At 38.4% G+C, this 13,546-nt stretch overlaps 1 protein-coding gene and 1 long non-coding RNA gene across 5 annotated transcripts; one reads left to right on the top strand and one right to left on the bottom strand.

Moving 5' to 3' along the window:
• On the top strand, nucleotides 1-5,301 carry LOC148728167 (uncharacterized). Of its 4 annotated transcripts, XR_015989020.1 has the most exons (4): nucleotides 1-250; nucleotides 2,926-2,974; nucleotides 3,909-4,110; nucleotides 4,699-5,301. It is a non-coding gene; the product is annotated as an uncharacterized LOC148728167 (long non-coding RNA). The 4 variants fall into 4 exon arrangements; XR_015989019.1 differs by lacking the exon at nucleotides 2,926-2,974 and having other exon boundaries at nucleotides 3,905-4,110; XR_015989021.1 differs by lacking the exon at nucleotides 2,926-2,974.
• A 1,895-nt stretch (nucleotides 5,302-7,196) lies between these two features.
• On the bottom strand, nucleotides 7,197-12,666 carry LOC148728168 (uncharacterized). The gene has a single exon (XM_088725870.1). The coding sequence runs from the start codon at nucleotides 11,673-11,675 to the stop codon at nucleotides 8,064-8,066; it is 3,612 nt and encodes a 1,203-aa protein (XP_088581996.1). The 5' UTR covers nucleotides 11,676-12,666; the 3' UTR covers nucleotides 7,197-8,063.
• Between the last annotated feature and the right edge of the window lie 880 nt (nucleotides 12,667-13,546).

Raw genomic sequence — 13,546 nt, forward strand, 5'->3', positions numbered from 1 at the left:
GGTTGTAGCCACACGCATAAAGTGTGTTTGTTGAAGCATAGTTAGTAGAGTCTCCCTCTACTGACTATGGTTAAAGCCATGGTTCAGCTTTGTCTGCAAACCCAATATCTTACAAAATGAGCCAAAAAGGGAAGCCATCCAACGTTGGAACTGGTTTACAAAATCAAGATGACGGATAGATGGTGGCAAAGTTACCGTTACTTACTCAATCCATAGTTAGTAGTCCCCTCTACTAACTATGCTCAATCTGGTAAGATATTTATCTTAAAATAAAGATGTACACAGGTAAATTAATTTTTACTTAAGAGTGCAATGATGTAGCTATGCTCAATCGAGTGTGAAATTCGCATTTGTACTGTTTATTATCTTTACCAGAATCAATAAAGGTTTCGAAAAAAGCTTCCAAAGATTGAGAAAAGAGAGGCAGATGAAACTGCCGCTTTAGGAAATATTGTGCAAATGGTCTGGAGCGGATCCACGGGTGCTTCGGTCGAACCCCCCTAAATTTTCGGAAAGACTTCCATAAAACCCCATTCATTAATTATGCATTTATTTCATAATGATTAATTGTAAAGTTTCTTTGCGACACTCTATGCATAATTAATGTGTGGGGTTATACGGAACTCTGGCCAAATTTTGGCTTGAAATGCTAGAAATCATGTTTCCGAAGACCTAAATTTCAAAATTTCTCAGGGGAGCATGCCCTTGGACACTTCTCTGGGCCCCCCTTGACTTATCCTTGGATTCGCCCCTGAGGGTGGAGGAAAATTTCGAATTGACTACCGTGGAGGGAATGTGAGACTTATCAATAGAGGCATTAGCTTGTAGTTCAGAAAATACTGTTGATTTTATCTTGATTTTCTTCCTTCTTCTTTTGATGATTCAGATTGTGTGAGAATGAATAGTTATGATAAAGGAGTGTAGGCTGTTACAATATGTTATCAATAGCTTGTTTATTTCAGAAGTCATGTGACTCTTGATTGTAATACAATGATTACATGATTCTTCAGTTAGATTATTGAGGTCCTAACGTCCTCTCGAGACATGCCCCTTCATGACATCTATAAATAAAGCTATGGTGTGACTCCTGAAGAGCAGTTTCTTACAGCTTTTGCTTTTTCTGGATCTATTTTACCACCATGTGGAGTGAGTACTTGTCCCATGAAGGGAACTACTTCTCGTTTCAACTTCAATTTGTCCCTGTTGAGTGCAATGCTACGCTCAGTGCATCTTTGTAGTGGGGTTTCAAGATTTCTGTTGTGGTTGTCAGTGGCTTCTTGTTCATTGTTCCCAATGCCGTACACTTAGATGTCGTCTGCAATAGCGAGCACTCCACTCAAGCCTTCTAGCACTTCGTTAACTCTTTCCTGGAAAATTTCTGACGAGACTGACAAATGGAAGGGCAGTCAGTGCCAATGATATCTCCCAAACGGTGTTGAGAACATAGTGAGCAGGCTGGACTTGTGGTCTAGAATGCATTGCCTATAACCTGAATGCAGGTCAAGTGTGGAGAAGACTTTTCCTTGAGATAATTCTGGGAGAATTTTATCCAGTATCGGTATCTGATAGGTTACTCTTTTCCATACCTCGTTCAGTGGTCGGAGATCAATGCATACTCTCGGGGCCCGCTACCTCTTAGTAGTGACTGCAAGCTGTTCACCCATGGTGTTGGCTCTTCTACCGGTTCTAGGATTTCTTTCTCAACAGATCGATTTAGCTCTTCTCTCAGGTCATCTTTGAGTGCTGTAGGAACTCTTTGGGTTGAAGTGGTGACAGGTTTAATGCTGTTGTCAACTTCTAAGTGGACTTCTCTAGGTAATGTTCCCAATGGTCGGTCAAATACATCTGAATATCACTTTATCAGCTCCTCAGCAGTTATCTGCTTAACCTGCAGTTCATTTCTTAGGGGAGGGGGCCTGGTCATGCTGAAGTTTTAATCATTAACAGTTATAAGTTCCATTCATTGTGCGGCTGTTGCTCCGATAAAGGGTGTTAGATAATTTTTGACGACAACAAAGTCCACAGAGTACTTCTTTCATGTTGTGGGATTGCACATGGTGATCTTATGGTGATTCGTGCCGTCCCAATGGGTTTGACGTGTGTTCCATTCCACATTCGCACTTACTGTTTTCATGGTCGAATTGATTTCTTGACCATCTGCGTGTTTCGCCGGGATGATGTTGGTTCATGCTCCACAGCCAATCTAAAAGTTGACCTTTTTCTTATCAATTAACATCTCGGCATAAATTTCTCTGGCGAACTGGACAGCATGAACATCAGTTTCCTGAGAATCTTGAGCAACTCCAGTGAGAAATGCGACGTGGCTTTCTTCTGATGAGGGTTCCTCTGCCATTTCAGAGATCCTGTGAACTTCGTGTGATTTGGATTTCTTGCAGACACTCCTGAAGTGAAGCATTTCTGTCCCCAAGCAGGACACTTATCTTTCTGTAGTATGTTTAGAAAATAGTGTGCAAATGGTCTGGAGCGGATCCAGGGGTGGTTCGGGTGCTTTGGTGATTCAGATTGTGTCACAATGAATAGTTTTTTAAAGGAGTGTAGGCGATGAATATTTTAATAGCAGTGATATTGATTTGAAACAAGTCTATTACAGCATCTAGGCTTCCAAGGCATTTGATGGAAATCTGTTAACTTAGTCACCTACTATTCTGAAGATAGCTAAAAGTCATATTGATAATTATATAAAGTGGATAAAGCCTAATATCAGCCTTCAAGATAAAAAAAAATACAATTGTCAATTAGTAAATGTTAAAAAGACACCATAAAAAAGTTTCTGTTAATTATTGATAAGGAATATTACACTTATCATTTAACAATATTAAACAAGGGAGTCCTAATGAACATGTTTGAGTTCAAAATTCACTGAATCTCGTTATTTATTTTTATTTTATGACAAAAAACTCTCAGAGCTGAAGCTACAGTTGCAAAATGGAAAGAAGAAGTGAATGTATTAAAGGTATGGTTAAAGATTTCTTAACTTTGGTGCTTTACACTAGCTAGTGATGGCAATTCACATGTTTATACATAATTATTAACTGCTATCACATATTTTTCCCTGGTATTAATTTTTTTCATGATATTTTTTCATGAGATTTTTTCATGATATTTTTTCATGAGATTTTTTCATGAGATTTTTTCATGATATTTTTTCATGGTATTTTTTCACTCAGCATTTCCTTGAATAAATGCCCATGAAATACAAAGTGTCCACATCTGAATAAATGCCCACACCCTAGACCATAATGTCAAACAACAACTACCCCTCCCCCCTAAAATAAGCCCTGCTCCTCCTCTTTTCACTTTTTTAGGGATGCAATGAAAACCTGTTTCTATTACCACTTATTTATAGCTATTTAAGTTTCAACTACAGCTGAATCAGTACAGCAGAATAATAAGCTCCCCCTTCAATTAAGCGCCCTTCTCCATTAAACGCATCACCTTTCAGCTAAAACTTTTAAATAAATGCTAAGCACTTTTTTGAGGAAATGCAGTTATAAAACTAAGCTATCACAAGAGCACTAGTAATTACATGTCTTTTAGGCTCATGAAATTGTTTTTTGGTCTTTGGAACACCCACTTGTGCTTGGTTATTCCAAATTGTACTTAAATAAAGGAATAAGCCATTTCAATTATTGATTTTGAATCTTGAAAAGTTTTCTCAGTCATTTTTTAACATTTGCAACCTTCTGTTACCCAATATCATTGCTAATTACCCAAAACAGCATGTTACCTTGAATATAATATTAAAAAATGTAAGAATGCACTGAAAAGAGCTAATGTCTGCATGGTCAGCAGTCAGATATGGATCAAAATCTCTCAGAGTCAGACTATGTTTGATTTACCTTTCCATAAAGTTTACAATAACTTTTCTGTTATCCTTTGTCAGACAGACTCTGTTCCCATAGCAACATAGAACCAGCTGCTAGATGCCAATCATTAGAGAATGACAGCTGTCAAAGATAAATAGGAAGCTGCTACTGATCAAATGAACATAGCAGCAAAAGATGCCAAGCAAGCAGTAAGGTGTGTGCTTATCTTGTACAATGAAGCTTGTCTACTAGTGACAAGACATTACTTGCTTTCAATCTTGATGTAAGATATGTGTTTATTTTGTATAATCAAGCTTGTATAATTGTGGCAAAGTATTACTTGTTTTCAATCTTGATGTCAGGGCCCTTTGTCTTTGAACAGGTCTTGGTAATGAATCCTTTTCTCATAAATTTATTCCACAACACCTTTCTCAGTATTAATTAATTATATTTGTGACTTAATAATCATCATTTTCTTTATCGAATTATGTCTTTCTTATTCATCTAGTTGTATTTAGGTTTGTAATATTGGTGGCAGGAGTTAAAATACTTCGATATAAACACATTCTGTATTCATCAAGCTTTACATTTGACATAGTAAATAAAAATGTCCTCATGTTTAAAGAGGGATTAGTGTTGTTTAAAAATTCATACTGACGTGAAATTTTACCAAGTTGTTCCTTTTCATATTTGTTTAATGGTTAAAACAACTGCAATATTTAACTCTGTTAGCATATTTAAAACCATACATAAAGTGCTAACATTTCTGTTCAGAGAAAGAACAGTCTATCTCTATAAACTTGTAGTGTAGAGCAGTGTGTAATTTATCTTTCAGTGAATCATTTATGTCTGCTAATTTGTTTGCTTTTAGGCAACTGCTTAATGGAGTGGATACACTGAAGTTCATATCACAACAGCTTGAGTCTATTGATAGAATAACAGATGTTCATGTGTATTCAGAGAAGAGTTAACCCTTTGCAACCTAACATCGATATCCATATTTTCCTTTCTCTTTTCCATGCATTTCCTTGAGAATGACAATGAGAACTTGTTTTACAATCAAAGTTTGCTAGGTTGGCAATCGTTTCCTTTATTCCCATGATTTTAATGAATGATTCAGCATAGTCACTTTTAGGGTTTTAAGGGTTAATATAGAGTGGTATACAATGAATGGTGATGGCTTGATACCTTACTGTTACCACCTAACACATGGCATTAGTCCTGCTCAGAATAGAGGTTTCTCCTTTTTATGAGTGGACTATTTTTAACAAATGATCAGTCTCAGTCAAAAAACAGATTTGATTCAAAATCCATGAGCTTGCAGCTAAGAAGAAAATTAACCAAGAAACTGCTTATCTCCTATGTTAACACTCTGCTTGTTTCCCCAAGAGAGAATTTTTTTGTATTTAATGGAAAATATTTTGAATATTTACAGCTGTAGCTTTTAATAATAAATCTCATTGAAAATGAAAAATGTAACTTATTTTTTCTTTGGATGATCCTACAGTTTTGTTTAAAAATGAAAACTGGTTTGCGACACTCAGTGGATTTTATAAATATCAGATTCAAGAAACAAAATATATTTGCTAATGGTTGATAATGTAAATAATTCAGAAAATCAATATTCTGGTAAATGAAGTTTGACTGAAGTAAATCGAAAATTCTTGTTGTATATGTATTAATTTGAAGATGCAGGCATTCTTGTGAAAGAGGTTGGTAAAGAAATGTCTTCATACCTCTTAACACAATTTTATCCCTATTGATGCATTGATAGCCATGAAAATATAGGCAATCTGTTCTGAAGAAACATCTTATTGATGCTAAAAAACAAATTAAAAAAATCTCCATCCCTCTTCTCTTTGATAATTTTGTCTTTAAATATGTTGACTGTTTTGTAGAGATATGTAGAGCCGTAAATGGATGAATAGAGTTTGTGTTTTATCCTTTTGAGCCGATAAACATATAAAGCAGTCCTAGGAGAGTAAAAACCATACAGGGAGGGATAATACTGAAATGAGATCAAAATTTACACATTACTAAAATTCAATTTAAATTTAATCATTTTAACCTTGCCATAGCTTTTAGATTCATGTTGGCCTTTTTTTGTAAACAATGGATTTGAGGTGTTTTGCTTTTAGTATCCTGACTTTCACAATGATGCTTTTCTTGAACAAGAAGCATCTAACGACTAATCAAAACCAAATGTACCATAGCTGATCCACTTCCTTCTCTTCACCTTTCTGATTTTCAGAATATTGTATTGCAAGGAGAAATTACCCATCGAAAGGGTTAATATTCTGAGGAGAAAATGAAGCTAAATTAATCTATGATGTCCAGCTTCAAAGAACACACCTGATTCTATGCTGTAACATACTTTTGGATCAGATTGAAAGATTATTTGGATAAAGATGTTTGAACACAGAAATTGCAATCATGAAGACGGAATAAAGGTGAGGCGTGAGTAGTCCAGTGGTCAGTGCGCTGGACTCTAGGTCAGATGGCCCGGGTTCAAGTCCTGGCTGGGGCTTGACGTTGTGTCCTTAAGCAAGACGCTTCACTCACATTGCTTCGTCTTCTCGGATAGGACGTAAAGCCGGAGGTCCCGTCTCCTGCACCTATCAATTAGTTAATTTCGGCAAGGGACGTTAAAGAACCCACATCACGAGATTACTGTGATGTGGTCTGGCCTGTTTACTGGGAAGGGGGGGAGGGGGCATCTGTAAAAATTTCTCCTTTATTAATTGTAAACTGCCGCCGGCAGTCTGGAAAAGTCCCCCGCACGGTGTTGTAAAGCGCATTAGAGCATTTACATGGAAATGCGCTATAGAAACTGATCTATATATATATAAATCACTTCCTTCTTCAGTCAAATTGTATAGAGAGTTTAGTTTTCTTTCAAAAATTTGGAAAGTTACATTTAAATTCTAAAGTCCTGTAAATATCATGAAGACGGAATAAAGGTGTTTAACAAAATTAGAAGAAATCTCGAGGATTATGTTTTTCCAAAGCCGCAATAAGTGGAAATCTTTGTGAGGCCCCGCTGCCTCCACTTCCCATTTTTTTGTCTTAGGGACTCGTCTCTTTTCTTTGATTTTTCTGTTATTTAATTTGTGTGCTGAGGTCGATTGGTCTCATAAACCTTGCTTTAAAAATGTAAATAGGTTTTCTTAAAGTGGCCAGGAACCTACTGAAGGGATTTTTGATTTAAAATAGAGAAATGGTTTTTTTAAGAGGGGCTTCATACCCTCACCTTGAGACAGTTTCTCTAGTAAATTGATAAATTTGATTGATTTTGAAAAGGCCATACCCATTTTACATACCTTCCAAGCTGTGTCTAAATATCTGGGCTAAATATATCACAACACAAAGTTTAACTCACTTTACAATATTTATTCAACAATGATAAATGTGGGACTGGTTCCATTTACAAGCACTGGCAGGTTAAACTTTAGCTCTGATAAAGTCTGATGCATCATCTTCTGATTTTGCAGTAAAGCTAATTGTTATTTCATTATATCATACAAGTGACACACTATAAATGCGTAAAAAAATGACAATATTTACAACAAAAGTAGGAACCTCCAAAAAACTGTTGCAATTACTACTACCACTACCCTACAAAAAAAGCCTTTTGTCTTTCAATGCGAGATACTGATTTACAATCTCGTTATATATTTTTCTTAGTTTTTGCAACACGAGTGAAACAACTTCAACCGGTTCGCTTCAATCAAAAAAAAAAGGGTGAAAAGAAAATCTTGGTATTTTACAATGTAATCTCTACCGTATTAACTCATCTGATCCGCTTATAATTTTCAAAAGAACTTTAATAACTTAAACAGAAAAGTACTCCTCGCAACAAACAGAAGTGATCAAAACATACACAAGCATGCAATGAATTTAGGATCGAAACTAACCAATCATGAAAGGTCCGAGACTTGTCTGTTCTCTCTGCCGTAAGCTTTGTGTTTTTACTTTAATGTCATTGGTTCATTTCTCAAAAAAAACAAGATTGACATCCTTTGCTGTCAATAAACATGTTCATTGGTTCTTTGTTTTTTTTCATTTCGATCCTGTTCTTGCTGGTGCCAGTGTTTTCTCAGCTTCCATAGTTTCCTTCCATTTATGCTTTGAGTTATTGGGCCGTAATTTGTCAATGAGCTGGTTACCTCACAGTTATTTGAATAGTAAGTGGCTGACGTAATTTTTTTTACAATTTACAATTGGAATTGCTGAGGCTTAAAAATAGAGCTGACACTTAGACTGACTATTCGCTAAATTTAATGCTTGTTTACCTGCTTCTTTGATGTTATTGCCTATGAGGTTTAACGTGCGTAGCTGACAGTTGTTGTGTGTAATGGCGTCAGCCAAGTGTTGTGCTCCTGTGTCTGTGATTTTATTGCCTGTGAGGTTTAACGTGCGTAGCTGACAGTTGTTGTGTGTAATGGCGTCAGCCAAGTGTTGTGCTCCTGTGTCTGTGATGTTATTGTATCTGAGGTTTAACGTGTGTAGCTGACAGTTGTTGTTTGTAATGGCATTAGCCAAGTGCTGTGCTCCTGTGTCTGTGATGTTATTGTATCTGAGGTCTAACGTGTGTAGCTGACAGTTGTTGTTTGTAATGGCATTAGCCAAGTGCTGTGCACCTGTGTCTGTGATGTTATTGTTTGTGAGGTTTAACGTGTGTAGCTGACAGTTGTTGTTTGTAATGGCATTAGCCAAGTGCTGTGCTCCTGTGTCTGTGATGTAATTGTCTGTGAGGTTTAACGTGTGTAGCTGACAGTTGTTGTTTGTAATGGCATTAGCCAAGTGCTGTGCTCCTGTGGCTGTGATGTTATTGTCTGTGAGGTTTAACGTGTGTAGCTGACAGTTGTTGTTTGTAATGGCATTAGCCAAGTGCTGTGCACCTGTGTCTGTGATGTTATTGCTTCTGAGGTTTAACTCGCGTAGCTGACAGTTGTTGTTTGTAATGGCATTAGCCAAGTGCTGTGCTCCTGTGTCTGTGATGTTATTTTGTCTGAGGTTTAACTCGCGTAGCTGACAGTTGTTGTTTGTAATGGCATTAGCCAAGTGCTGTGCTCCTGTGTCTGTGATGTTATTGCCTCTGAGGTTTAACGTGTGTAGCTGACAGTTGTTGCTTGTGATGGCGTCAGCTAAATACTTTGCTCCTTCATCTTTCAATTGAATTCCTGTGAGGTTTAACCAGCTCAGTTGAGAATTCCTACATTTTAACAATTTACAAATCTCAAAGCCTCCTAATGGCTCCATGTTATTTCCACTCAAATCTATATGAGAAATTCCTCGCACATTCTCCATTACATTTACTAACGAAGAACAATCAACAGCTGTGAGGTGACACTCAATAAAATTTACACAATTAAAGTTACTTTGTTGTAGTTTACTCTGCACTACTGTGGTCATTTTACTGGTTTCGTTTATGCATTTTAACAGTGTCACTGCTAATTCTCGTTCGTCGCCAGTCGGCCAGCAGGTCACTTTCCTTTTCTCTTCATTTTCATCCTCTTGCCAGTCTTCGTTGTAGAGTTCGCTTTGTGTCTCTTCAGTTTTCACGGGAAGAAGGTCAGTAAATATATCACTCGGTAGGTTTTCTTTATCATTCATTAATCCTGCCAGGAATTGAAACACAAGCTGCCACTTGCCGTCTGTAATGTTTTCGGAAACAAAGTTCCTTAATTCCGTTTCACTCATGTTGTTTATCAAATACTTTGCGGCGAAAAACTCCTGCATCGTGAGATGTATGAAACAGAATTGTTTTTCGCGTTTAGGCCGTTCGTCTTTAACCTGTCGGTCGGGTAAGCGATGAAATAAAGCGCTGTCTTCAATTCCCTGTACTTCCTTTCCTCCAAGGATTAGTTTTCCTTCTTTGATTCCATCAAACGCCACTCTTTCCAGTTTCTTGAAATTGTCCACCACTTCATCCGGCAAATCATCTGATCCATTGTGTTCGGGGGTCAAATATTTCTCGCGGATTTCTCTCGTGTGTTTCCAATAAAACTCTGGCACTGCGATCTCATAAATGGTTGTTAATCTGGAAGGCAGGGTAACAACAGCGGTTCTGTCGGCTGGCAATGATTGTAACAGACTTGAGCACACAATGAAGCTGTTTACCGGGACATAACAGAGCGAAAGCAAATTCATGTTGCTGCTGATGTGTCGCCATAATATTTTGCCTGCTTCCTTGTCATCTCCGGCAAATTTATTGACGTATTCTTTAATTTGTTCCGATGAGAAGCCCAAAACCTCAAAGGTTTTGTCGAAGGTAAGGTGCTTGATGCTCGACACAGCCGTAGGTCTTGTAGTGGTTAACACTGAGGCATTTTCAAGAAGTTCACCGGTCACAAGCCACTGATAAAGAGTTTGAAGTGGCTTCTTCTCTTCATTGCGTCTGCAAGGATGGAGCGGCACGGCCATCTTTTCCTTATGTTTGAACTCATCCAGTCCGTCAAAAAGTATGAGAACTTTTTCAGAGTTTTTCAGTAGGTGATTCCAGATCTCGTCATCCAGGTGCTCTCTAGGAAAGTGCTCGGACTGCGTCAGAAGTTCTCTGAGGCTTAGGTCGTCGGCCGAATCATTGAAACTTCTGAATTTGACGAAGAAAGCTGCATCAAAATGGATTATGGCACCAGATGCCCAGTCTCTGAGAACTTTGGTACAATAGAATGTCTTACCGATTCCGGGTCGACCGACGATTAAAACTTTCTTATTTTCTTCATTCAGGAGGTCTTCCAGGCTTTTTGGGTGTGAAGTGTCCTTGCGCGAAGTTGGATAGACTTTCAGTTGCTCCTCTCGGTTTTTAAGAGATTCGAGCTTACCTCTGTCCTGAATCAACAGAAGGTTTGTGTAAATCTGATCTAGAGTTAAATGTTTCAGTGCTGTTTCTTCGCCTGGATTAGGTGCATTAAATGGTTGGAGTTCAAACAGTTGAGGTTTGTGTTTTTTGATTTTTTCCTTTGTTTCTGCAATGAACAGTTCAAACTTTGATTCTTGGTTGAGCTGTTGAGGCTGGCTTTCCACTAGAGGAACATTTTCTTGTCCGTTCCTTCCGACTGATTGTGGCGACTCATCCTGGGGAGCATTTAGATGAGTTCTTCGAAACTTTGAATTTTCCATAAAATCCCTCTCTATGCATGCCCGTGACAAAATGTAGATTGTTTCAATCACAATACCAGCGACAAAAATTATATTCACCCAAAGGAGAGCGTCCATCTCGAACCTTTTCCTTGTGGCTCGTTGATTGCGACATTCGTGTAGAGTAGAGTTTGGTGTGGCGTCCAATGAATTCCATGGCTGATTGGTTCCATCAGTTAAATAACAATTAAAATTAGAAGAAAACTTCAGAGGATAAAGCAGTTGGGTTTGTAGGATGATGAAAAGAGCTCCTAAAAGAATTCTCGTGGATAATTGAAAACAATAAGCGATGTATAGCTTGTATCCAGTTGGTGATGGGCTCTCTTGGTCGAGCGGCTGTCTCTCTGGATCAGTGTTCTGCCGGTTTCTTTGAGGCAGTTGACTGACTGTATGTCTCACTAATTGGGAGTAAATAGCACAAACAAATAGAATAACGACGAAATTAATGAGTACAAACCAAAAGATAGGAAAACCGAATTTGTTGTGTTGCTTTTCGTATTGGTCAAAACATCTTTCTCGGAGGAGTTCGGTGTCTTTACTCTTCTCTCCGCGACAGCGAAAATCGAACCTGGACTCGTTGGTTGGGGCGAATATGGCGAGGAAGGATCCACCTATAAGTGTCCAAAACACCACTGCCACATAATGGAGTTTTCCGAAAGTCTTTGGCGCTAAATATTCCAAGATCGTATCTATTGAAAATGTCATCTTATTCTCTTCGTAGGAATGCTGATCAGTTTTTCAGCTCGAATGAACAGCCGGTACGATCTTGGTATATTTATCACAGAATGATAGAACTTTCATTTGATTGGCTTTTCGGAAACTTTTAGCTGTCAAAGAGACAATGGATTCTTTGTACATGCTATTACTGATTTGTGAGCTACTAAGGTGTGGACATTCTATCTTGGGGGGTAATTGTTTAGAAAGGAAATTGCAACCCTTGACTGATTCGAGTAGCGTGAGTTTTCATAGCCAATCTTAAAGCGGCTCAGTTAAGGCCGTGTTTAGACTTCAGCATGCTACCGAGGTATTGGAGTTAACTTACCTAGGTAAATATTTCTCGTGTGTAAACGCCAACTGATACCCTGGTAAACACCGCTCAAGACAATAGAAAGTTAACTACGGTAAAAGTTCGGTTTACCTTGCGGGCAGGCATGGTTAAGGTCGGTAACCAAGGTTTGGATGAGAGATACAACCGCTTGCGGTCGCATAGAATTTTACATCCTGCGGTGTCGGGATTGCGCCAGTCTCATTCGATCACGTTTTCGAGACCAGGTTTTCATGTTTGATTTCGGTCTACGAAGAAGTTATGGCAAAAAAACGTACGTCTTGATATTCTAAAGTTCCTGGGTTTGCTGATCAAGAACAAGAAAATAAAACGCGAGGACTACAAGAGCCACAGCTTCTCTTATAAACGCGATCATTTTATGCCTGGATTTAGAATTTGCCGCCAATTTGATTATATTGTGATTAATGACAGACTTATTTGAGCCAGTATAAACACTGTACAAATGTACCAAGGTTTAGTCAGTTAATGTTTACCTTGGTAAACGCTTGAGTGTAAACACGGTGTAAGTAAACCTAATGTAAATTACACTACCCTGTTTTGATCAACGTCCTTATCTCATCCCGATCAGGTTAGGTGTCAGCCACTGACTAGAACTAAAAGCAGTCTCTCCTTTTCGCCGAAGTCCATTATGCGAGTTAAAAAACAATAATTGGAAAAAAATGATGATAACGCGCCGCGTGGAGCTCTTGGAGTGAGGTCCTCGAAAAGTAGGGACTACAGACTGAGGGCCTGATTACATGAGCCGGGCTGATTTCTTCTGTTTTCACGCTTTGGCGAACACCAAAACAAAAGAAATCAGCCCGGCTCATGTAATCAGGCCCTGAGCCTTGGAGTCAGTTGACTTCTGCGTTACGCTCACAACGCAAAATAGCCATGCGTTAACGACTAACCGTGAGGTCATGATAGCTGGATATTGGCCGAGTTAAACGCAAACAAGAAAGAAGCTGATATCTGGCTATCTTGACCGAACAGGCTTCGTCAATAAAGAATTTATGACATGGAAAAAAATGTATGGTATGATAAGAATCAAGGATGACTTATATTAAAGTTTATTTCGAGAGCCGAAAGTTTGTAGCGCAATAAACCCATGAGAGTTGTTTCATGTTTTATTTGTTCTTCGTTTTTCTGCGACGCCATCGGTGTCATCACTAAAAACTGATGAACTTTGTAATTCCGCTCTACGCAACCTTTCCCTTGTGTAGGATCAAGGAGGGCGATTCCAGGCGGGCAAGATGGGCCCATCCAACCGCGCCTCGGGTAGCCGGTTTTAAAGGCTCTTTTGCTTATTCTTGTGTTCGTCATTCGCTCTGACGAAGGGCTAACGCTCGAAACGTCAGCTTTTATACTCTTTACGGTGGCCAATTAATAATTTCAACTGAACCGATAAAACCAAATTATCTTGTTACCCACACCGACGCAACACCACAGTTTCTTTTGAAACTTAGCCCTATTATTCTTTCAAATTACTGTTAGCGATTTCTCTCCCCAAAAAATAATACCTCGGGTTCCT

This window comes from Stylophora pistillata, chromosome 6, assembly GCF_964205215.1.
Source record: "Stylophora pistillata chromosome 6, jaStyPist1.2, whole genome shotgun sequence".
Classification (NCBI taxonomy): Eukaryota; Metazoa; Cnidaria; class Anthozoa; order Scleractinia; family Pocilloporidae; genus Stylophora; species Stylophora pistillata.

Bases quoted from the DNA above. Each gene is read 5' to 3' on its own strand.
- LOC148728168 (XM_088725870.1), bottom strand. From the start codon at position 11,675: ATGACATTTTCAATAGATACGATCTTGGAATATTTAGCGCCAAAGACT.